This window comes from Pseudophryne corroboree, chromosome 7 (genome assembly GCF_028390025.1).
Source record: "Pseudophryne corroboree isolate aPseCor3 chromosome 7, aPseCor3.hap2, whole genome shotgun sequence".
In the NCBI taxonomy this organism is placed as follows: domain Eukaryota; kingdom Metazoa; phylum Chordata; class Amphibia; order Anura; family Myobatrachidae; genus Pseudophryne; species Pseudophryne corroboree.
The window spans coordinates 502,562,824-502,589,314 of NC_086450.1; the positions used below are offsets into that span (position 1 = coordinate 502,562,824).

General features: G+C 44.0%; 1 protein-coding gene across 1 annotated transcript; it reads right to left on the bottom strand.

Annotated features, from left to right (window-relative positions):
• Positions 1-1,199: 1,199 nt before the first annotated feature.
• Positions 1,200-26,374, bottom strand: LOC134945798 (sulfotransferase 1A1-like). The gene is made up of 7 exons (XM_063935304.1): positions 26,217-26,374; positions 15,093-15,218; positions 13,189-13,286; positions 8,116-8,242; positions 4,934-5,028; positions 2,624-2,804; positions 1,200-2,399 (listed from the first exon to the last, which is right to left on the bottom strand). The coding sequence occupies exons 1-7, from the start codon at positions 26,347-26,349 to the stop codon at positions 2,293-2,295; spliced, it is 867 nt and encodes a 288-aa protein (XP_063791374.1). The 5' UTR covers positions 26,350-26,374; the 3' UTR covers positions 1,200-2,292.
• Positions 26,375-26,491: the final 117 nt, after the last annotated feature.

The following is a 26,491-nucleotide window of genomic DNA, read 5'->3' on the forward strand; positions in this document are numbered from 1 at the left end:
GTAGCAGTATCAACCTCCGCTTTGCCTCCCAGATGGGGGGATTTGGTGTAGTATATAGGGTGTGTGGTATATAGGGGCATGTAGTTTAGTGATGTAGTTCAGCATGTAGGGGATGTAGTATATTGATATAGTGCAGTGGACAGGGGAATGTAGAGCAGTGATGAAGTGTTACGATATAGTGCAATGTATGGGGACACATAGGGGAGCATGTAGTGGGGCATGGGACGCATAGGGCATTTGAGGCACATAGGGGAATATTGTCCAATAGTACCCCCTTTTTTTTTTCTTCTAAATTTTTCATAATCTATGTATTTTAGTCTGACAAGGTTTTTTTTCTTTTTTTGGGTGGGTGGGTGGGGTTTGTTTTGGGGGCGGGTGCCAAATTACTGCCTTGCCCCGGGTGACAAAAATCCTAGGTTCGGCCCTGTAGTAGGGGAGGAGCTAGTCACATGGTTATAATTTTAAAGTGCCAGCTCCCAGTTACTGGCTACTATATCCCCATTGTATCTGCACTCCAGTGGCCCCTGTGGAATCGGAGAAAGGGATTTATCGGTAAGTACCAAAATCCTGATATTTGAATTATGTTGGTAGTATGCTAGTATAGTATATAGTAGCATATTAGTATTATGTTGGTAGTATGCTAGTATAGTATATTAGTAGCATATTAGTATTGTTAGTAGTATGCTATTATAGTATATTAGTAGCATGTTAATAGTATGCTAGTGTAGTATATTAGTAGCATATTATTATTATGTTAGTAGTATGCTCGTGTAGTAAATTAGTAGTATATTAGTATTATATTAGTAGTATGCTCGTAGTATATTAGCATGTTGGTTGAATGCTAGTATTGTATTAGTATTATGTTAGTAATATGCTAGTATTGTATATTAGTACTATATTAGTATTATGTGAGTAGTATGCTAGTATAGTATATTAGTATTATGTTAGTAGTATGCTAGTATATATTAGTAGTATCTTAATAGTATGCTCGTAGTATATTAGCATGTTGGTAGTATGCTAATATATTCGTAGTATATTGGTATTATGTTAGAAGTATGCCAGTATGCTCATAGTATATTAGTATTATGTTAGAAGTATGCTAGTATGCTCTAGTAAATTAGTATGAGAGTAGTATGGTATGTGATAAAGAAGCTGTGTATTTCAAGCACACACTGACTCTGGACATCTTCTATGCAGTTTTATTTCATCAGGATGACCGCAGACCAGTAACCATTACACAGTAAATATTCACGCCCTATCACTTACTAACAGAGATCTACTCCCTAGTCACCGGCCAGCTTTTCCGGTGTCAGTCATACAGACAAATGGCCCAGGGAGACCTTATATGCCCTAGGCTCCTCCTCCTTCTCCCAGACCGACAGGCAAATGGCACTCCTACTTTGCCTTCATAAGGAAGTTCCCCACAGATGTGACTGAGCTCTTTTGATCAGTCGCATGCCTTCAGCTGTGCCAGGCTGTAGGGGAGAAATACACTGAAATCAACAAGCAGGTAAGACACACTTTGTTAATCCTCCAAATACATGACTTCCATTGGCTTAAAGCTAAACACCCCCATGGTTCCTCAGGAGCGCACTGTTTTTATTGCTACAGCTAGTAGTATATTAGTAGAATATTGGTAGTATATTAGTAGTATGCTAGTAGTATATTAGTTGCATGGTAGAAGCATGCTAGTAGTATGTTAGTAGTATGCTAGTAGTATGTTAGCAGTATGCTAGTAGTATTTTATTAATATGCTAGTAGTATAGTAGTAGTATGCTAGTAGAATGTTATACTTGTATATTAGTAGTATGCTAATAGTATGTTAGTATTATGCTAGTAGTATATTAATAGTATGCTTATAGCATGCTTGTATATTAATAGTATGCTAGTAGCATGCTTGTAGTATATTAATAGTATGTTAGTAGCATGTTTTTAGTATATTAGTATTATGTTAGTAGTATGCTATTAGCATGGTAATAGTATGCTAGTAGCATGTTAGTAGTATGCTAGTAGAATGCTAGTATTATGTTAGAAGAATGTTAGTAGTATGCTAGTAAAATGTTAGTAGTATGTTAGTAGTATGCTAGTATTATGTTAGTAGTATGCTAGTAGTATGTTAGTAGAATGCCACTAGTATGCTAGTAGTATGTTAGTGTAATGTTAGTAGTATGCTAGTATGATGGAGAAAGGGTCAGCTGCCAATGTGGCCAAGTCCATATCACATTTCCCCAAATTAATCTGTTCAAAGTGAGCAAATGTTGCATTTAATGCGGGCAGAGATAGGATGGATGCCTAGAAGCGGAAGGTCAGGTCAGTGTCAGACATCTCTTTCTTATAATATTCATCGAAAATTTCATTTTGAGACACTGTGAGTTGGTTCTTCCAGTCACCACAGGTTCCTGAGGACACAGAAAACTGTGATGAAGAATCTGAAGGCTATAATATCTACTCACGTGTATAATAACAATACACCAATTATAATATGCTTCAAAGCATAAATGTTCTTCAGATATTTGCATGGCTTTTGTTAATATATCAGATATAATCTGGTTCATTATTGTCCTCAGCGCAATCAGCGTGGCTATGAAGACCATGTGACCATGCTGGAGGTAACAGGCTGTACCTTTCCTCATGAAGGGTGAGACGGTGTGGTCCATGATTGCGGTGGGTATGTCAGAGTAATTGACCATTTTATTCTCTTTCATAGCTGTAAAAGTCGTCTGCTGGTGGATTTTATCCAGAACATCTTCCGACAGATCCTTCTCTACGAACTTCATCACTTTCCTGATCTCCCGCTTTGGGTCCTGTAGCGAGAGAATGATAGAGAGGTGAGGAAGCGACCTGTCCCTTCTAACCGCTCATATACTGTACATGTATTTATTTAATTTCTTGGGGAAAATCGTCTATCGTATGCTGGGAATGCACCCTATCTCTTCACCTGTGAAATCCCCCCACAACAGGATCCTAAATTTGTGTGTAAGTTTAGGCTTATGAATTATTATATCCTTTTATTTTTATTTGTGATTGTACCATACTATGTGTGTATTCTTAAAATAATCTTTTTAACACTTTTTGTAACTAAAGCTCTGAAGTATTCTTGGAATAAAAAATTAATTCTAGTTCTGATTTTGTGCTTCTTAAGACCCAAGGATGCGTGTGGCCCACGTTACCGATTTTTTTAAGTATTGCAGTGTGTTTGCTGGTAAAAGCAAAAGCGTACCTTGCGCTCAACGCTAAGTACGACTTTCGCTGGTGCCAGAGAATGTGTTTGCATAACCCCCTGTCTCCAAAGTGACCCGCACGTCACAGGCGGTGATTCTCAGATTGGCTTGTCTGGAGAAGCATCCGGCAGGTCCATGACCAAATGTCGGTCGCTTCTCCAGATAAGCTTAAACCAGATATAATCTGGTTAAAAAGGTACGCTTTTGCTTTTACCTGCTAATACACTACGATACTTAGAAAAATCGGTAACGTGGGCCACAAAAGGCCTTGGGTCTTAAGAAGCACAAATCCAAACTATAATTTTAAATTTTTATTCCAAAAATACTTCAGTGCTTTAGTTACAAAAAGTGTTACAAAGATTATTAGTAATATTTTAAAGAATACACACAGAGTACGGTACAATCTCAAACAACAATAAAAGGAGATAATAATTCAGAAGCCTTAACTTACACACAAATTTAGGATCCTATTGTGGGGGGATTTCCCAGCACCATGGCCATTTTCCACCAAGAAATACATACATGGTTCATCATTGCTGTGATGTGGTATCATGCAGCCCACCTAGAACCTAGCAATCCGGTGGACAAATATGCAATAGATAGCACCTATCCTTGTGTATCAATGCCTATTTCCCTATAGATTGTAAGCTTGCGAGCAGGGCCCTCCTACCTCTGACTGTTTGTTATTATCCAGTTTTGTCTTATCATTGTGTCCAATTGTGACGCACGACGGAATTTGCTGCGCTATATAAGAAACTGTAAATAAATAAATAAAAATAATATACACGTGCAGCAATCTTCTCGGGAAGGGAGAGGTTAGGATATAATGGGCCTGGCTCTAACTTGGACGCAGCGCCATCTGTCTACGCCTATTGGCATTTGCCGAACTATGACTTTATGCAAATGCCATTACAAAGCCCTTGCCTGGAACACATCCATGCCTATGAGTATACATGGACTGAGACGCCCACTTTGGGCATCTATGGACGCAGAAGTCACGCTTGGTGCGTTGTTAGACACCATCATCAATTGATACCTGCACAAGTCCTATGGCTGCTGTAGATTTTCCATCTGATTATGTCCTGAAATGGGAATGATGGAAAACACAAATACTTCAGTGACACGGCCGTGACACTTCCATAACATGACCATTAGAAGGACCAGCTCTGCGTCCCACCTCCCAGTCGCTGCCCAGCATCTCTCTAAGACAATTTTGTATGTACATAGAGCCTTATTCATGTATGTAAGTAAAGCAATAAACAAGCAAGTGGGAAAAACCATGCTGCACTGCAGGTGGGGCAGATGTAACGTGCAGACACATGGGGTATGTTCAAACTGAGATCTAAAGTGCAGTGTAAAAATAAAGCTGTCTATTATTTGTGGGCTACATGCAAAAGCAGCCAGTATTTACCCTGCACAGAAACAATATACATGTATCTGCTCCCCTTGCATGGCAGCATGGTTTGTTCCAGACAAAAAAACTATTTAATGATAAATGTGCCCCTCTATCACTTATTCTCACATTATTGGGGGCCGGTAAGGGTGCGGCATTTTCTCACACCACTCTTTTCACTGCGGAGGGTAAAGAGGATTCTGCCCCTGGGAGCATACAGTCTACCGCACTTTGGTTTAAACAAATGGTAGTGACTTCCAATGTGTCCCCACATAGCGAAACCTGTTTGAAGCGTCAGCCTCTCAGACAAGTGCCTCACCTCTAATAAGTCCTCATAAAAGAGGTAGAGGACATTCCTCTGGTGCCTGATTTTCCACCAGCTCTTCACGTGGTCGCTCCATGACCCATAACACACTGCAAACACACGGACAAGGATATCGGTCATTAGGGCATTCATTATTAATGGGAATTATGTTTGGCCAGAAAGCCATTCATGTTTATTTATCCACACGCTTATAATAATAATAATAATAATAATAATAATAATTATTATTATTATTATTATCCCTTATTTATATGGCGCCACAAGGGTTCCACAGCGCCTAACAAAGTACATAAACAAATGAGCAAAACAAGAAAACAGTGACTTACACTACAAGACAACGTAAAGGCAAGTACAGGGTATATTATTATTGCTGCATCAGTGGACATGACACTAAAATAAACTAGAGATGAGCGGGTTCGGATTTAGGGGCAAATTCAGTAAGGATTGCAAAAATTACAAATTAGCAAAAATTGCGAGCTAAAGCAAAATTTGCGAAAGCACGCCCAAACGGAAAAACTGCAACACTAATTTAATTGAACAAAAAGAAGGTGGCCTTGTGAAATGTGCAAATATTGCGAAAACCATCCTAATAATCGCAATTTTTGCGTATACATATTACAAATGTACGCAATTTTTACTTACATGTTTCTGATGTTGCATTTTTTGCTAACAAGTGTTTTAACCTCAAATATTGCTCTACCTACTTTCCCGGCCCAAAAAAAAAAATGGTGTTGCTGTTCTTGAACATATGTTTGTGTGTGTAGCGATATAAAAATAAAATAAAAAAAATAACCAAATGTATGTGGGTATGTTTTGTTCACAAAAAAACGTGTTGGTACCTTAAAAAGCATAAAAAAACTATTAGGAAGCTAAAAGACATTGGTGGTCATTCCGAGTTGTTCGCTCGGTAATTTTTTTTCGCATCGCAGCGATTTTCCGCTTATTGCGCATGCGCAATGTTCGCACTGCGACTGCGCCAAGTAAATTTGCTATAAAGATTGGTATTTTACTCACGGCATTACGAGGTTTTTTCTTCGTTCTGGTGATCGTAATGTGATTGACAGGAAGTGGGTGTTTCTGGGCGGAAACTGGCCGTTTTATGGGAGTGTGTGAAAAAACGCTACCGTTTCTGGGAAAAACGCGGGAGTGGCTGGAGAAACGGAGGAGTGTCTGGGCGAACGCTGGGTGTGTTTGTGACGTCAAACCAGGAACGACAAGCACTGAACTGATCGCACTGGCAGAGTAAGTCTCGAGCTACTCAGAAACTGCAAAGAAATTTCTATTTGCAATTTTGAGAACCTTTCGTTCGCAATTTTGATAAGCTAAGATTCACTCCCAGTAGGCGGCGGCTAACTCGTAATGACCCCCCATTAAGCAGATCCTACAAAACAAAATGCTTGGAAATGTTAATTAACGTTTGCTTTTAAAAAATAGTGTGGTTGTCAAACCTCGATTGTTAGTAAGTGTAAAAACAATTAGGTTCCTAACCTATATTTTATAAAGAAACCTGTGTTACACAGTTTAAAGCTCCCTTACATGTTTAGAAGTTTCAATGCAGCTGAATGAAGTGATTTGTGGTCTGAGGTGTAAGCTTCTTCAGCGGGGTGTAATGAAGCAATGATTGCAGTCAGAGGCGGATTGTCCATAGGGTTCACAGGGAAGATTCCCGGTGGGCCGACGCAACCGTGGGGCCTGTTTTGTTTGAGGACATGTGGTCCTATTTATAGACATAATGAATAAGATGCCAAACAATTTGCATATATGAAAATGACTTTGCCACTTAGCCTGTGATTGCAGATGATCTAGTGCACAGGTTCTCAAACTCGGTCCTCAGGACCCCACACAGTGCATGTTTTGCAGGTCTCCTCACAGAATCACAATTGAAATAATGAGCTCCACATGTGGACCTTTAAAAATGTGTCAGTGAGTAATTAATACACCTGTGCACCTGCTGGGTTACCTGCAAAACATGCACTGTGTGGGGTCCTGAGGACCGAGTTTGAGAACCTATGAGCTAGTGTATGCTCTGTCTGCCTGCTTGGCTGACATATAAGATTGAGTGAATAGTGATTGGGATACGGTTGGTGTAATAAGCAAGAAAGTATATCTTTCTAAAGAATGATATAGTTTCCTAAATTCTGAAGGTGTATCATATAATGTGCTCTAATATTTAATTTTATTTCTTTTTAACTTCCCCCTTGATGCTGGACATGCCCACTATCTGGAAAGTCTTGGGGGGAGGGTGCTGCTGCCATGGCCCATGGCTAGACCTTACACCTCTGGTGCTGCCCATGTGGGGCCACTAGTACAAATTTTTCCAGAGCCACTTTTTGTTCCCAATCCGCCCCTGATTGCAGTATACATGCAGTCTACAACTGAGGTCAGCTTGTGCAATTTTTAAGGTAGACCTGTAGTCACTCAGAAACTGCACATCAGAAATGTGCGATCTATTGTAAAAATTGCGAATGCACCGCCCACGACCATCAGCATACGCCCACAACACGCCCCGCAACACACCCCTGATCATAGTTTTTGCGAGTCCAGCCCTTTAGTACACCCCCTACACGCCTACTTTTCGTAGTGCATACGCAGTTTTTGCTAAGTCTCATAAATTAGGTTTTTTTCTGTTTATTTAAGTTGCAGAATTTGCGTTTTTACGCTTTTGTTTGCTAATTTTGCTGATTTGCGATCCTTGCTGAATTAGGCCCTTACTCGGGTAAAGTTTGGTTTTCTGGATTTTTCTTATTGGCTATCCAAAACACGTGACATTTATGAGCCAATAAGATGCCGTTTTGAGAACCGTGTAAATCCGAGTAAAACCGAACCCGCTCATCTCCAAAATAGACCTCTTGTTGCCAGAAACCGAGGGTTAGCTGCCAGTGTAGGGAGTAAGGAGTAGAAGATAGTCTATGAGAAACAAAAGCAGATGAGGGCCCTGCGCGTGAGAGCTTACATTTTGCAGGGGAGGGGCAGACAGACAGGGGTGACACAGATGGGGTAGACAGTGAGTGTGGGACAGAGGGTTAGGATGAGAATTGGCTGGGTTTGGTGAAGAAATGGGTCTTGAGAGCCCGTTTGAAGCTTTGTAGAGAGGTGTAGATGAGAGGTTATGCTCCATGGCGTGTTCCCAATGGTCTGTGCGATCACCACATAATATACATATTGTACATACACACCTGTGCCCTTTATAAATTCATCTAGAAATTCCTCAAACGTCCCCGGCTCTGGGTGTACAGTGGCCATCCGATAAAAGTGATAATATGATATGAACACATCCTTAGGGTTCCGGGCCACGTATATGATCTGCGGTGAGAGGACAATCGACGTATGATGATGCTCTCTCAGTGAACAGAACCTATAGTCCTGTGAAAATGAAAATCCCCCTCTTCTGGAGGTCATGAGTAACAATGATCAGGATATGCCATCAGCTCTAGAGAAGCACAGAACCTTTGTCAGCTCAGCCTGGTGCATTCAGGTTTATAACGGCAAAGCAGAAAGGGGAAAGGACAGGAGGAGCAATTGTGCCAAGGGAAGGGGGAAGGGGGAGTATTTTTACTTGCTTTGTAGCTGCATACTGGCAACATTATCCGCCATGTGGCAGTGAGTGGATACAAATGTCTCTTTTCATCTAACCGCAAGCTGAAGTTTGACGCAAGCTCGGTATTAACAACATGGTCATATAATAGAAATAAATTGTTTTAAATATTTCTATATCTAGATTTATGATAAATGTATATTACTATTTATGTAAGCATATTATTTAAGTTAACGTATTTTTATTAAAGCAAGCCTCGTGGTCATTAATAAGGAGACAATATATCTATATACAGTATATACAGAGTTTTTTTCTATACATATTCTACTTTAATATTACTTAGAGTTCCACAAGGCGCAGCGATTCCTCTTTATCCCTCAGAACCCGAGCCCGTGGCCGCTCTTGAAGGTCCTGACAATGAGAAGTATTCTTACAAAATTAGAGAACATTAAATACAGTTGTACATCTTCCTAAGATTGTGTGTCACAGCAAACTCACTTCCAAAGGTCAACCCAAAGATCAGACTGTGTATATGCTGCAGGTGGTTGCAAAGACCACAAGAGTTGCAGCCATGGACCTACAGAGCTCTGTCAGAGGGGCATATAATTTGGGGTACAATTGGGTCAAAGACAATGGCACTAAGCACACCTGCAAATTTACACCTGAATGACTGAAAAAGAAAAGAAAGAAGGTTTTGGGATGAACAAGTCAAAGTCCAGACCTCAACCCATGGAGATGCTGTGGCTGCAGGGCTGTCTTTTCGTATGGGCTAAATGGGCTCTTGCCCAAGGGCCCCAGGAGTAAAAAGGCTCTAGGCTGATAGCTGAGGGTCCCCTCTTTCCAGGGGTACCAGATTTTTGAAAATCGGCCCTAGGGAACCAGAGATATCCGACTTCAAAGCAGAGGTCCCCATCCAAGCCTGTTAATTGTTCTTCCCAGCCAGATATCTTGGGTTCTGTCTGACTTAGAGTTTTTCTAAGGGTATACTCCAAAAGCTGTGACTCTCCCCTTTCAGTGGACACTGGCAGCTTGCCTCTACTATGCCCAGAACCAGAGATATCAGCCTTCAAGCAACTGGTCCCTGCTCTAGCTCCACACGCCTAATGTGCAGTTTTACATTTTTGTTGGTGGATTGCTCTGGCTCCTGAACTATGAGCCCCAAGTCCCCAGTACCTGCTGAAAGGAGGAACTCTCGTTTTTTTTATCCCATTAAAGCTAAGAAATCTATTTCCAGCAACTGGAGATATCAGCAGTAAAGCAAGCTGCCCTGACCCCCGGAAGATGATGAATATTAAACCCACTCCACTATCCACCCCTCCCCTGTGTATTTAACACCCTGGAAGTCATGTACCAGGGCCCCTTCATTCAGCACAATGTCCCCTTCTACAGTTTAGTGTTCTCTCTCCCGCCCCATCTGTGCAGTAAAGGAGCAATTAACAGAAATTATTGCTCCTGGTCCTAAAGGCTGAGCGAAAGACAGAACACCCCTACCCCTCACGGGACATCAAAGCTGCCACTGATAGCACCCCCCACCCCTACTGCTGATGGTTGGGTAGGGGCCCCAGTGCATTGCTGTGCCCAGGGGCCTACACTGCTGTTAAGACGGCTCTGTGTGGCTGGACCTTAAAACTTTAATGAACTGGAGCAATGGTATAAAGAGGACTGGACTGAAATGCCTCAACAAATGATGTAACAGACTGCTATTCTCATACAGACAATGACTTCTTCAGGTTACTGCTGTGTAAGGTATATTTATATTTCATTGTACGGCGGCTGCTGTTGTCTTTATTTTTGCAAAAATAATTCCAAAGCCAAATCTGTTTAGAATTATTTGTTGCATGAGATTAGAGTTATCAAATGTTAGAAGTTGGTAAGGGCTGGAGGATTGTTCATTATTATAATTTACCTTTATTTATGGGATACCACAAAGGGTCTTGCACCTTATATCACATAGTGCATATACAGCAAGAATGTAGCAGGATATAAAGTGCAGAATGTTACAATACAAACAAGTTCAAACATTAACCAGCAATTGTGCATATACAGTCAGATTAACAACATAATCAGCACTGGCTGAACCTAGCTGATGGGCCGAACGGACAGGTTCAGGGCCACTGTGAGCAAGGGGGAGGAGATGACAGTATAAATGAGGAAAGGAAGAGTATATGAGGGAAGAGGGCCCTGCACATGACAGCTTACAATCTATAGGGGAAGGGCAGACAGAGATCAGTGACACAGGGGTGTAAAAGGACAAAAGGGGCGGGTTCGGAGTACAACTGGGAGGTTTTAGATAATAAATAGGTTTTGAGAGCATGTTTGAATTTTGGAGAGAGGTAGAGAGTCTGATAGGAAAAGTGAGTGAGTTCCAGTGGTGAGGAGCAGTATGTGCAAAATTCTGGTGGCTGGAGTGGGAAGAGGTGATCCGTTGGGAATAGAGCCAGTGGTAGTTGGCAGAGTGCAGGTGACAAGTGTGCATGTAGAGTAAGATGTAGAGAAGAAGATTGGGTGACGGCTTCAGAGGTGAGAGTGAGGAGTTTGAATTTGACTTTGTTGGGGAAGGGGAGCCTTTGTAGAGTCTGGCAGAGAGGGGAGGCAAATGCAGAGTGGTGGAGAGAATGATGGAGTGGAGTAGAGAGAGGCAGGAGTCGGGAAGGCTAGATAGAAGGAGGTTACAATCATCCAGTCAAGAGATTACCAATGAGTGGAGGAGAGTCCTCATAGCTTCCAGGGTAAAAAAAGTTCTAGACATATTGTAAAGGTGGATATTACTAGAAAGGGAGAGGCCTGTATGTGATGTTTAAGCAGAGAACTGACTCAAGGACAACTTAGGAGACTGGACTTGAGGGACAGACGAGGTGATGATGTTATCAACGGATAGTGAAATGGAGGGATGAAATGAGACTCGGGAGGATGGAAATATGATGTGCTCAGTCTTAGACATGTTAAGTATAAGAAAGCACTGCGAATCAAGGAGGAAATAAAGAAACAGCTGAGGAAGGAGAAAGGGATAGGGGTGGAGAGGTAGATCTGAGTATTAACAGCATGAAGATGGTAATGGAAGCCAAAGAGCTGAATAAAAATGGAAGAAGTAAAAAAAGGGAGAAAAGTAAGGGACAAGAACATACAGTAGCGCCGAGTGACATCAAAAGATCGATATCTGTGGGAGAGGTGGAGTCATTAGAAGTGACAGAAAGAATGGTTACAGAGGTAGGAAGTCAGCCAAGAGATGATGGTGTCACAGAAACCAAAAGACCTATGAATTTGGAGGAGGAAAAGGTGGTCCACAGTTTCAGACAGCAGAGAGGCCAAGTAGGATGAGTGAAGAGTAATGGACCTTAGATTTGTCATCAAAAATATTATTATTGACTTTACTGAGGACAGATTTAGTGGAGTGGAGGAAACTGACATCAGACTGAAGTTGGCCAAAGAGTAAATAATTATATACGGACATGTAAAAAAAAGACTTCAAAGAGGGTTAGAGCTAGCTCTGTACCATGAAAGATAGACTAGCATGTATCCAAAGCTTTACAGCATAATTTAAACCAGGTTCTAGAGTAAGGGAAAGACTAGTCCTTAGACCAAGATAGACATTCTTATCTGTAAAGCAACAAAGCTAGACCTGGCTCTGCAGCAAAGTTCTACAGCATGTATGGTAGAAAAGTATAGAAGATATGCAAGGTATACATAAAGATTAATAGAATCTGAGCTTTAGCATGGATAGTAGACCAGTGTGGAAGCTATCCTAGACTCTACATAATAATCAATAAAAATCAGAGCTGTAACATAAATGATAGACCAGTAAGGAAGATATGCTAGTCTCTACATGATGACTGACAGACGCATAGCTATAGCATGGATGGTAGACCAGTAAGGAATATATGCTAGTCTCTAAATGAAGACTGACAGACTCAGAGCTATAGCATGGATGGTAGACCAGTAAGGAAGGTATGCTAGGCTGTACATGAAAACTGACTGACCCAGAGCTATAGCATGGATGGTAGACCTGTATGGAAGATATGCTAGTCTCTAAATGAAGACTGACAGACTCAGAGCTATAGCATGGATGGTAGACCAGTAAGGAAGATATGCTAGGCTCTACATGAAGACTGACAGACTCAGAGCTATAGCATGGATGGTAGACCAGTAAGGAAGGTATGCTAGGCTCTACATGAAAACTGACTGACCCAGAGCTATAGCATGGATGGTAGACCAGTAAGGAAGGTATGCTAGGCTCTACATGAAAACTGACTGACCCAGAGCTATAGCATGGATGGTAGACCAGTAAGGAAGGTATGCTAGGCTCTACATGAAAACTGACTGACCCAGAGCTATAGCATGGATGGTAGAGCTGTATGGAAGATATGCTAGGCTCTACATGAAGACTGACTGACCCAGAGCTATAGCATGGATGGTAGACCTGTATGGAAGATATGCTAGGCTCTACATGAAGACTGACAGACTCAGAGCTATATCATGAGTGAGAAAGCATGTTGTCCAGCAAAAACACCAATCTGTACAATACTGTAAGTGTGAGAGGACAACCTCTACAAGATGCCTGACACATATAATATAGAAGATGAGGCTCTAGAAGATGTAGGACAGTCTCTACATCAACACAATATAAACTCTGTTCCACAGCCTAAGAGACAGACCAAACTACTGAGCAAGAGAGAAAGGCTCCAGGGTACTGTATGTAAGGACCTCTGGTCGGTACCTTGCAGTTTTTTCCCAAAAAACTCTTCGGAAGTAGATCTACAGGTAAGTGCGATTTGATCAGTCGGCGAGACTCCAGTGCATTAAGGAGTTCAGTCCCTGAGGGAAAGTATATGACCATAAGTACAAATAAAAGAATAAATAGACCTTACTTCTAGTACAGTAATGGGGTAAGAGGCAGAGTTCCCCATAAACACCAGTTTCAAAGGTAAAACTACAATTAAAGTATTCTGTGATTAGTTTTAGAAATATGCATGGAATAACTGAAGCATTTACACTTTTTAAAACTGTAAAGTATAATATTTTTTCCATCCCTTTGCTAAAAAGTAGACATATGTACTTAGGATGGTGGAGCTTCTCAATCTTGAATTACCTTAGCCAAGTGCTGAAGGCTGAGTCTGAGGGATCCGGTCTGAAGGTCGACACTGTCTAGGTCGACAATGTTTAGGTCGACCACTATAGGTCGACATTCACTAGGTCGACAGTGATGGAAGGTCGACAGTGTTTCTAGGTCGACATGTGCTAGGTCGACAGGTCAAAAGGTCGACATGAGTTTTTCACCTTTTTTTTCTTTTTTTGAACTTTTTCATACTTAACGATCCACGTGGACTACGATTGGAACGGTAATCTGTGCCGAGCGAAGCGAGCCATGCGAGGGGACACGGTGCACTAACTGGGGTTCCCGGTCACTGTACGGAGAAAACTACACCCCCAAAAAACCTCATGTCGACCTTTTGACCTGTCAACCTAGCACATGTCGACCTAGAAATCCTGTCGACCTTCCATCCCTGTTGACCTAATGACTGTCGACCTATAGTGGTCAACCTAAACATTGTCGACCTAGATACTGCCGATTTGATGATGTGTCTGAGTGAATGGCCCACAGTGTGCTAGGTAACAAAAATGCTCGGTACAGCTTTTTGAGCCCATGCACAGGGGGCACGGCCTGTAAAATCACTGCAAGCTGAAGAGAAATTACAAATGTGCCCTGCTTTACTATTTCAGCTTTTTGTCCAATATCATCAGTCACTGTCTGAGAAACTGTGTCCTTTTTCAGAAATTAGTTTTTAGGTTTAACTACAGTTTTTCACTGCAAAAACATAAAGTGCTACTCATACCGCTTTCACCCCAAGCTTCTGACCCGGGAGGTTGCCAGGGCAACCCGTGTCCTGGTTTAGTGTGAAAGGGTCAACCTGGGTTAGGTGTCCTGAAACTTTGACCCTGGTTGCAACCAAGGTCAAACCTGGGACCAACCCAGATACAATGCGGTCTGAAAGGTGCGACCCGGGTTATGCTTTAAAGCTGATGACTGACTGTGTACGCAGAGGCCCACCCGAAGGGAGTGTCTGTGCGTGTCATGCAGAGTAGGGATGGCCATTAGTGGACTGCACATCAATGGTTGCCACCGATGGCACCATCAGTGATAACCTTCAATGGCACTTAAACCATCTATGGTGAACCATCAATGGTTTGCACCACTCGATGGCCACTGCTGGTAGGTGCTGGCCAAGCTGTGGGCTAATAAAAAAACAGGGGTGGGGCTTAGTGGGATCCAGGGGCGGAGCTAAGCTCTGTGCCAGAACAATATATATATTTGGATATACCCAGCCGTTGATGGCAGGGAACCATTGGCTCTCTGTCATCAATGGCAAAACCATTGACCATCTGTAGTTAGCCATCAATGTTTGGCAACTATCGATGGTCAATGGCCATTCCTAATGCAGAGCAGACCCGAGTTCAGTGTGAATGGAGAAGGCCTAGGTCCAAGGTGCAATGTGAGAGGGATCTGAACAGCTGTGAATCGGGTTGAACCAGTGTGCAATAATCCGGTCGGATCCGGCATTTTGGTGTGAAATTGGTATAAATAATGTTTTATTGTGTTCTGCAGTATTGTGTTATATTTACCTGTAGGCATATTGGGAACTGCATACTCCAGGAAGGGAACCCGTTCATGGATGGCTCCTCTCCTCGTTTTCTCTGTGTCTCCACCGCACAGAATCAGATCCACAATCTCACTCACCCAGGTGGTACCTGAGAGATGACACGCAGTCATTTTTATTTACTATGTGCTTCTACAGAACAGCAGACTCCGCTGACCGTCAGTGATCTTGTGTATAAACTTGTGTACACAATATGTCTATAAACAGTGAGTTATGATGTCATCACTTATGTGCTCATTAGGAAAACTTGTGCATTATACGTAATAATGCAGCCCCTGCTGTAACTTATTATGGCTACAACATGTCACCTTGCATTTCTTTGATCTGTATAAAAACAGTTGCCTCATAGCCTTGTCCTTTTATATGGACTCTGAAGTCCCCACTGTATTATATCCATATCAACAGTAGGGAGTGAATTGTCCCATATACTTACCTACTTGCAGATGGTGTAAATCTCGGGTGGCACTGCCGGATGCTGGAAGACTAGGCAATTTTCCTGGACCACCCTTGCACCTGCACAAAGCTACCCAGTTTCCCAAGAGAAGTGGGCAGTCCAGGCAACATGATATCTCTTGTGTCATCTTCTCCCCATCCCCGTTGGTTAGCACGCCATTGTATAGCAAGGATGGGACCATGATGATGTGTGCGACATCACGCCCCCGCCCCGCCCACTTCTGCCATGCCATGCCCATCCGCCTCACTGACCTGACGGCCCCTTCCCAGAGTGGGCGACCATGATGTCTTCATGACTGTATTGCAGATCAGTCAAAATGTTGGTTAAAAGGAAAAGTTCTAAAAACTATGTCCACTACTTTATTCCACTTGTGAGTACATGTGAAAAAAATATTAAAATGTGGAAATATTCTTTTTTTTTAAATTACATCCTGAATCAGTTTCTTCAAAGTATTGAATATTTTCTGTATTTATGTTAATTAATAACTTACATTTTTCAATCTTGTGGTTTATTTTTGTTGCTCTATGTTCTGCCATATGACATTTATTGCCCTCAAGGCAGCTGCGACCGAGGCCTGGTGGAATGTTCCTAATTCTGATGACAGGGAACTAGGCACAACAAGGCATTGCATACAGACCAAGAGTTGGTGGAATGTTCCTAATTCTGATGAGGGGGAACTAGGTACAACAAGGCATTGCATACAGACCAAGAGTTGGTGGAATGTTCCTAATTCTGATGAGGGGGAACTAGGCACAACGAGACATTGCATACAGATCAAGAGTTGGAATGTTCCTAATTCTGATGAGGGAGAACTAGGCACAACGAGGCATTGCATACAGATCAAGAGTTGGTGGAATGTTCCTTATTCTGATGACAGGGAACTAGGCACAACAAGACATTGCATACCATCCAAGAGTTGGTGGAATGTTCCAAATTCTGATGAGGGGGAACTAGGCACAATGAGGCATTGCATACAGATCAAGTGTTGGTGGAATGTTCCTGTCAGACTTGGTTTTGTCTGTGTCCCCGGAGGGGGCGCTAGTGGGTCAGTGGAGGTGGATGGGAGAAAACGAGGAGGCTGGATTATGTTTCTGCGCATGAGCGCAATGATATTTATTAGACAGATGGTTCACAAAACGGCAGCAGAAAATAACAGTAGGAAATGCAAATGTCAATTGTACAGCGTGGCAGCTGAAAGTCTATGGTAACAGAATGAATGGTGACTGATGAAATGATAACCGGTAGTGATGATAACAGATGAGTGATAACTTGGCAGAGAATATTCTGGTATGGGAACCAGAGCAGATTAAAACATGGAACCAGCAGAGATGGTGTTGTATGGCAAACCTGGTAGCAGAGGCAGGAGTCTGACTATGTCCACAGTGCAGGTGATGAAGCACTGGCAGCATGCAAGCTGCATCACAGGTGGAGAGATGGAACACACCTGGAGTCAGTCTCTACTGCTAGGCTGAAGCACACAGAGATGGTGGTGAGTGTGAAGCCTGTAGATGGAAGCAGGTATTGCTGGGGCTTGTAGTTCCACGGAGCTGTGAGAAGTAACCAGGAGTACAGAGTCTTAAGTAGATAGCCAGGAACACGGAACAGCAGGTAGGTATCCAGGTACACGGAGGAAACAGGAACCAGATCCTTACACATGAGTCGCAGGAGTGACACAAAGTTCAGGATGCCTGCAGACTGATCCTGCAGCTTCATATATACCCCTTGTTACACAGTCATTGGTGGAGTGAGGAAAAGTGGGTGCGGCCAAGCACCGGATTGGCCGCCGTATGCTGACTGCTGGAGGCTGTCATGGCGGCGCCCATGCCGCGGCCTAGCGGGAACGCGGCGTGCTACACGCCCGCTATCACAGGAGCGCTCCCAGGCCCAGGATGGCGTCCGATGGCAGAGACGCGGACGACAGATGAACGCAGGGACCCAGGACGGAGTCCGCAGCGGCGGACAGATGTCACCGTGGTGAGTCGATTCCTGACAGTACCCCCCCCTTTAAGGGTGGGCACCGAACACCCACGTGGCTTGGAAGGATGAGTGTTATGGAAGACACGGACCAACCTTGGAGCATGGACATCCAACGAATTTACCCAACTTCTCTCCTCTGGGCCATAACCGGACCAATCGACAAGGTATTGAAGACGTCCATACCGGCAACGGGAATCCAGAATCTTGCCAATCTCGAACTCCACGCCCCGCTGAGTTCGAACTTTGGGACCAACTGGAAGAGCTCTTTGGAAACGATTCAGGACTAAAGGTCTGAGGAGAGAAACATGAAAAGCATTAGGTATTCGCAGAGAAGGTGGTAACTTCAGCTTGTAGGCCACAGGGTTGATGACTCTTTCGACAGGAAAGGGACCAATGAAACGTGGTGCAAATTTCATAGACGGGACCCTAAGACGGAGGTTCCGGGTAGACAGCCAAACCTTGTCCCCAGGTTTCAGGCTAGGAACTGCACGTCTTTTGCGATCAGCAAAGTATTTATACCGGCTGGAGGCCTTTTTGAGAGAAGTGTGAATCTTCCTCCAGATTGAAGAAAACTGACTCAGGGCAGTAGTGGCAGCAGGAACATCCATGTGAGGGAGTTCTTGGAAATCTGGAACACGAGGATGTTGCCCATACACTGCAAAGAATGGAGTTGTCTCAGTAGCAGTGTGGTAGCGGAAGTTGTGGGCAAACTCGGCCCATGGGAGCAGATCAAACCAGTCATCCTGAGAAGATGAAACATACAACCTTAAAAATGTCTCTAGTTCTTGATTTACCCTCTCTGTCTGCCCATTCGTCTGAGGGTGGTAAGATGACGAGAACTTCAGTTTAACCTGCATGGCAGAACAGAGAGCCCTCCAAAACCTCGCTACAAACTGTACACCTCGGTCGGATATTATTTCTGAGGGTAGACCATGTAAGCGGAAAATCTCCCGTAGGAAGATTTGGGCGAGTTTTGGGGCAGAAGGGAGACCCTGGAGAGGAACAAAATGGGCCATCTTGGTAAATCTGTCCACTACAACCCAGATGGTATTGTATCCTTGAGAAGGAGGAAGGTCGGAGATAAAGTCCATGGACAGGTGTGACCAAGGGCGACTAGGAACAGACAATGGTTGTAACTGACCTGCTGGAGACTGACGAGGAGTCTTGTGCTGCACACACTTAGGACAGGATGCCACGAAATCCTTGATGTCAGCTTTCATCTTTGGCCACCAGTATGTCTCAGAGAGGAACTTGAAGGTTTTCAGAACACCGGGATGACCAGTGAACTTGGATTGATGGGCCCAAGACAGCAACTTGGGACGGAGTTCTGGGGAAACAAAAGTCTTACCAGGAGGAGGAGCTGGGGAGACTTGAGATGCAGCAAATACCACTGGACTCAGGATGGAATGTGGAACTGAGTCAGACGTTTCCTCTACGGATTCCATAGATCGGGATAAGGCGTCAGCTTTAACATTCTGCGAACCTGGGCGGAAATGAAGCTTAAAGTTAAAACGTGAGAAAAACATAGCCCACCTGGACTGGCGAGGATTAAGGCACTGGGCTGCCTTTAAATATAGCAGATTTTTATGATCCGTGTAGATGTTGAACGGATGTTTGGCCCCTTCCAGGAGATACCTCCATTCCTCGAGGGCCAGCTTAATCGCCAGTAGTTCTTGATCTCCAACGGAATAGTTAGCTTCTGCAGGGAGGAATTTACGAGAATAAAATCCACAGGGGTGGATTTTCCCATCAGTTCCCTTCTGGGAGAGAACAGCTCCAACTCCAACTGTAGAGGCATCCACCTCCAACTCGAACGGTCTGTTTACATCTGGCTGGGACAGAACTGGAGCAGACATAAAGGCCAGCTTGATTTTCTGGAAGGCCGCTAAAGCCTCTTCTGACCAGTTGGAATGGTCTGCCCCTTTCCGAGTTAAGTTGGTAATAGGAGCGATGAGAGTGGAGAATCCCCGAATAAATTTCCTATAGTAGTTGGCAAATCCCAGGAACCGCTGAATAGACTTGAGAGAATTTGGAATGGACCAATTGGCAATGGCTTCCAACTTTGTCGGGTCCATCTGGAGATCCGATCCGGAAATTATATATCCCAGGAAGGGTATAGAGGAAACTTCAAAGGTACACTTGGATAGTTTACCGTAGAGCCGGTTCTCACGAAGACGTCGGAGGACTTCACGGACTTGTAGACGATGAGAGGGAAGATCTTGGGAGAAGATGAGGATATCATCCAGATAAACAACGAGGTATTTATACAGAACGTCACGGAAGATTTCGTTCACAAAGTGTTGGAACACTGCTGGGGCATTACTCAACCCGAATGGCATTACCAGGTACTCGTAATGACCATCTCGAGTGTTAAAAGCTGTCTTCCATTCGTCACCACTCCGGATTCTGATGAGGTTGTAGGCACCGCGGAGATCTAGCTTGGTGAAGATGCGGGCTCCTTTAACTCTGTCAAATAATTCGGTAATGAGTGGTAATGGATAACTATTTTTAATGGTAATGTCATTGAGACCCCGGTAGTCAATGCATGGACGCAGTCCTCCATCCTTCTTTTTAACAAAGAAGAAGCCTGCACCAGCGGGTGATGATGAAGGACGAATGAATCCCTTCTGTAAATTCTCCCTGATGTAGTCGCTCATCGCTTCAGTTTCGGGAACAGATAACGGGTAGGTACGCCCCCTAGGTGGCTTCTTGCCAGGAAGGAGATCGATGGGACAATCCCATTCTCTATGGGGCGGCAGGACATCCGCGGCTTTTTCACTGAAGACATCAGAGAAATCTTGATAAGCCGCAGGAAGACTTGACTGGGTTTTTACTTCAGTAGACTTGATTGGACAAACTTGGGCTAAACAGGACTGATGGCAATGTGAACCCCATGAAGTAAGTTGTAACGTTGACCAGTCAAACTGTGGATTGTGTAGCTGGAGCCAGGGCATGCCCAAAACGATCTCCTGGGTGGCTTGAGGAATGACTAAGAACTTTATTAATTCTGAGTGTAGGAACCCAACTCCCAAAACCACTGGTGCAGTTTGGTGAGAAATATTCCCCTTGGAGATTCGGCTACCATCCACGGCGGTAATGTAGACTGGGTAAGAAAGTTCACATACAGGCAAGCAAAATTTATTTACCGCAGCTTGGGTGATGAAATTTCCTGCGGCTCCACAGTCCACTAATGCTGATGCAGACTGAAGCCCAACTGAAGTCTCTAAAGTCACAGGAAGGATAAGGTCTTGATTAGAAGGAGCTTGTCTAGAAGATCCCAACTTGACTCCTCCTTTACAAGTCAGGATCTGGCGTTTCCCGAACGCACCGTGCAGGAATTAATCTGGTGACCTGCAGCCGCACAATAAAGACATAGTCTCTCACGAAGTCTTCTTGACCGCTCCTCAGGAGTTAGGCGGGACCTATTTATTTGCATAGGCTCATCAGAAGGTGGAGACTGGAACTGTACGGAAGGTATCATCCTTGATCTGCGTGGCTCACTCCGAGCACGTTCATTATTGCGTTCGCGGATGCGAGAGTCCAACTTGATGCACAAGGAAATTAAATCGGACAATTGTACAGGAAGATCGCGGGTTGCCAGTTCGTCCTTGATCCGATCAGAGAGTCCATGCCAGAAAGCTGCTACCAGGGCTTGATTGTTCCACTGAATCTCTGCGGCCAACGTCTGGAACTGGATGACATATTGTCCCATACTACGGGTACCTTGACGAAGTTGGATTAGGTCGGCAGAAGCTGATGTTGCACGACCAGGCTCGTCAAAGATCCGTCTGAAGGTTGACACGAATTCTGCATAGTTGTTAATCAGAGGGTCGGCACGTTCCCACAGAGGAGACACCCAACTCAAAGCAGATCCAGAAAGTAGAGAGATGATGTAGGCAACCTTGGATCTTGACGTGGGGAAATTATGTGACAACAATTCAAACTGGATTTCACATTGGTTGAGAAACCCGCGACATAACTTTGGGCTGCCATCATACTTGCTTGGCACGGGCAGGTGCAGACGTGACACTGGAGCTGATGCAGCCGGCATAGAAGGACTCACAGTACTGGCAGGTGCTGGAGTAACAGGAACTGTAGGAGTGTGTACACTAGGCAGGGATTGCTGTAGTGTATCTATCCGGGAGGACATCCCTTGCAGGAACTGGAACATCTGCTGCTGCGCAGCCTCTTGACCATCCAAACGGGAGACCAGATTTTGCAAGGCCTCTGACCCCACACTCCGTCCACCGTCCGAGTCCATCGATCCTGAACTTACTGTCAGACTTGGTTTTGTCTGTGTCCCCGGAGGGGGCGCTAGTGGGTCAGTGGAGGTGGATGGGAGAAAACGAGGAGGCTGGATTATGTTTCTGCGCATGAGCGCAATGATATTTATTAGACAGATGGTTCACAAACGGCAGCAGAAAATAACAGTAGGAAATGCAAATGTCAATTGTACAGCGTGGCAGCTGAAAGTCTATGGTAACAGAATGAATGGTGACTGATGAAATGATAACCGGTAGTGATGATAACAGATGAGTGATAACTTGGCAGAGATTATTCTGGTATGGGAACCAGAGCAGATTAAAACATGGAACCAGCAGAGATGGTGTTGTATGGCAACCCTGGTAGCAGAGGCAGGAGTCTGACTATGTCCACAGTGCAGGTGATGAGGCACTGGCAGCATGCAAGCTGCATCACAGGTGGAGAGATGGAACACACCTGGAGTCAGTCTCTACTGCTAGGCTGAAGCACACAGAGATGGTGGTGAGTGTGAAGCCTGTAGATGGAAGCAGGTATTGCTGGGGCTTGTAGTTCCACGGAGCTGTGAGAAGTAACCAGGAGTACAGAGTCTTAAGTAGATAGCCAGGAACACGGAACAGCAGGTAGGTATCCAGGTACACGGAGGAAACAGGAACCAGATCCTTACACATGAGTCGCAGGAGTGACACAAAGTTCAGGATGCCTGCAGACTGATCCTGCAGCTTCATATATACCCCTTGTTACACAGTCATTGGTGGAGTGAGGAAAAGTGGGTGCGGCCAAGCACCGGATTGGCCGCCGTATGCTGACTGCTGGAGGCTGTCATGGCGGCGCCCATGCCGCGGCCTAGCGGGAACGCGGCGTGCTACACGCCCGCTATCACAGGAGCGCTCCCAGGCCCAGGATGGCGTCCGATGGCAGAGACGCGGACGACAGATGAACGCAGGGACCCAGGACGGAGTCCGCAGCGGCGGACAGATGTCACCGTGGTGAGTCGATTCCTGACAGTTCCTAATTCTGATGAGGGGGAACTAGGCACAACGAGGCATTGCATACAGATCAAGGGTTGGTGGAATGTTTCTAATTCTGATGAGAGGGAACTAGGCACAACGAGGCATTCCATACAGTCCAAACAGTCCAAGAGTTGGTGGAATGTTCCTAATTCTGATGACAGGGAACTAGGCACAACGAGGCATTCCATACAGACTAAGAGTTGATGAAATGTTCCTAATTCTGATGACAGGGAACTAGGCACAATGAGGCATTGCATACAAACCAAGAGTTGGTGGAATGTTCCTAATTCTGATGAGGGAGAACTAGTCAAAACGAGGCATTGCATACAGATCAAGAGTTGGTGGAATGTTCCTAATTCTGATGAGGGGGAACTAGGCACAACAAGGCATTGCATACAAACCAAGAGTTGGTGGAATGTTCCTAATTCTGATGAGGGGGAACTAGGCACAATGAGGCATTGCATACAGATCAAGTGTTGGTGGAATGTTTCTAATTCTGATGAGGGGGAACTAGGCACAACGAGGCATTCCATACAGACCAAGAGTTAGTGGAATGTTCCTAATTCTGATGACAGGGAACTAGGCACAATGAGGCATTCCATACAGATCAAGGGTTAGTGGAATTCTGATGAGGGGGAACAAGGCACATTGAGGAATTGCATACAGATCAAGGGTTGGCGGAATGTTCCTAATTATGATGAGAGGTAACTAGGCACAATGAGGCATTGCATACAGACCAAGAATTGGTGGAATGTTCCTAATTCTGATGAGGGGGAACTAGGCACAATGAGGCATTGCATACAGATCAAGGGTTGGCGGAATGTTCCTAATTCTGATGAGGGGGAACTAGGCACAATGAGGCATTGCATACAGATCAAGGGTTGGTGGAATGTTCCTAATTCTGATGACAGGGAACTAGGCACAACGAGGCATTCCATACAGACCAAGAGTTGCCCACACTGAAACAATACAAAAAATGTAACCAGGCGCTAATATATCATCACCATATTCTGATGATTGAATTGCTGGTATTGAAGTTTCTATACAAATTATTTTGCAATTAGTGTATAATCAAGCTGCAAGAGAGAGCTTGACTTGGGGTAAAACAAGTCAAAAAGAACCGGCACTTTAAAGTCTCCGGTAACACTAAGACACTAAACTAATCCCCTCTTGCGCTATATAAATAGTATGATATGGCTCAGAGTTCAATAAAAACAAATAGATGATTTCATATGTTCTGTATATTTTTTAATACATATAAATACATATATATATACTAATAGACCGGTCAAAATAAAATCACTAACAAATATCTTGCCTAACTATAGGAGGTGGATCTATGATAAACTTCTGTGCACAGAATATATTGAAAAAATAAATAAAAATCAGTCCATATATTGGATTAAAAAAGTAATTGACCAGCTGTGATTTGCACCCGTGTAGTAGTTAACAAATTTATGCGTTGTTATATATTGGATATCCTCAATCTGTTACCACTTAGCAAAGAAGATAATATTGTGCAAAAATAGCCGCTCCACACTGGAGCCTTACGTGTAGCCTGCACCAGTAGTTGTATCACGGGAAAGTCCAATGACATGAGAGACGGTCTCGGGCTGCGGGAACGGCGCTTTACTGGCGCCTGCTGTGCTGATAGTTTACCCGTCTTCCAGGCTCTATGAGTCCACGTCTCCAAGTGCCGTATGCAGACACCTCAGTCACGGTGGTATTCCCCCGATCTCCGTTTGCTCCACAAATGATGCTGCTGGATGAAGGTATATTGTGGGGGTGCAAATAAGCTGGTACAAGGGTCCAGTGGTCTGCTTCTGACGCGTTTCGCTCCTCTTATGGGGGCTTCCTCAAAGAATACGGCACTTGGAGACGTGGACTCATAGAGCCTGGAAGACGGGTAAACTATCAGCACAGCAGGCGCCAGTAAAGCGCCGTTCCCGCAGCCCGAGACCGTCTCTCATGTCATTGGACTTTCCCGTGATACAACTACTGGTGCAGGCTACACGTAAGGCTCCAGTGTGGAGCGGCTATTTTTGCACAATATTATCTTCTTTGCTAAGTGGTAACAGATTGAGGATATCCAATATATAACAACGCATAAATTTGTTAACTACTACACGGGTGCAAATCACAGCTGGTCAATTACTTTTTTAATCCAATATATGGACTGATTTTTATTTATTTTTTTCAATATATTCTGTGCACAGAAGTTTATCATAGATCCACCTCCTATAGTTAGGCAAGATATTTGTTAGTGATTTTATTTTGACCGGTCTATTAGTTTATTATATATATGTATTTATATGTATTAAAAAATATACAGAACATATGAAATCATCTATTTGTTTTTATTGAACTCTGAGCCATATCATACTATTTATATAGCGCAAGAGGGGATTAGTTTAGAGACCAAGAGTTGCGTATGATACATGGTGCTCCAGTAAATCAGCTCTCAACTGTCATGTGTTCAGCTCCTGTCACGTTTTTGAAAAAATGACAGGTGGGAGCTGATTGTCTGGAGCGCCATGTATCATACGCAATGAGTTTTATCACTAGTTGATAAATGGGCTATTTAATAAAAATAAATAAAGGAATTTAAGTTTGCATCCACCTATTCCGTTCTACCTCCCTCTTTTCACCCATCAGTCTACCTCATGAAACCCCTCACTCCCCCCCCCCCCCGCGCCCTATCCTCAGCATTATCACAGCCTGTTTCTTCTCCCCAATCCACTGCTCCTTCATCAATATACGTAACCCTTCCTCCCTGTGTCATAATGAGCCCCTCCATTCTGCATCATTAATGACCATTCTACCTTCCCTACCCCTGTCATTAGCCCTTCCCTGCCTCACATGCTGCTGTTCTGAATTTACTGAAAGCATAACTGATCACACAGTGACCCCCCCCCCCACTCCCACACACACCCCTTCTCCGCATCCAGCTTCATGTGATAGCTTCATGTGATACAAATCTGATGCCAAAATCTATTTTTCATTTTGTTTTGTTTTTTTCCTTTGGAGGCCAATGTGTGTTATTTGTCACTCTGGGGGGTGCTCCAAAATTTCTGGCACAGGGTGCTAGTAGACCCCGAGCTAGCCTTGTAAAGCAGCCCCCACTGAATCCTATGCGGGCTGTTTTTGTGGTCGAAAATGAAGGACTGACGCAGATATCTCTGCTATCCAGTTCTTTCTTATACGTTACAAGCCATTAAAAAAGCAGTTTATTGCCTTCCGTCCTGTAAAAGATATTACGTTCTGCATATTAACACTTCAGTTTGAATTTTCAAAACACTGGGAATAATATCATGCTCAAAAGAATTTTCTCTTCAATTGATTTTTAACGGACATGACACTCGGTGCAGACGAGGCCTGGGCTCACCGGATTTAGGGTAGGTGTCTATCAGCAGATCCTCTTCTCGGGCCTGGAAAACCTCAACATTCTCCCAGTTCTCTGCGAAGCATCTGAGGATAGGTATCCCGCTCACCAATTTTGCCGGGGCGCGAATTGCCATGTTCTCAAGTCACACGCGCTGGGGTACACCTATCAGCTGCAATGAAAGAGCATTAAAGGGGCTCACTGTCAGCCTTTGTTACTGCACTCAGCATCACAGGAGTGGAAGAGTGTATGGAGCTGTACGTTAGCAGGATTCATGT

Bases quoted from the DNA above. Each gene is read 5' to 3' on its own strand.
- LOC134945798 (XM_063935304.1), bottom strand. From the start codon at position 26,349: ATGGCAATTCGCGCCCCGGCAAAATTGGTGAGCGGGATACCTATCCTC. The intron at 13,287-15,092 runs GTAAATATAACA...ACTTTCCCTCAG, and splicing joins AGTTCCCAATATGCCTACAG to GGACTGAACTCCTTAATGCA. The intron at 2,805-4,933 runs GTGAGGCACTTG...CTCTCGCTACAG, and splicing joins TTTATGAGGACTTATTAGAG to GACCCAAAGCGGGAGATCAG.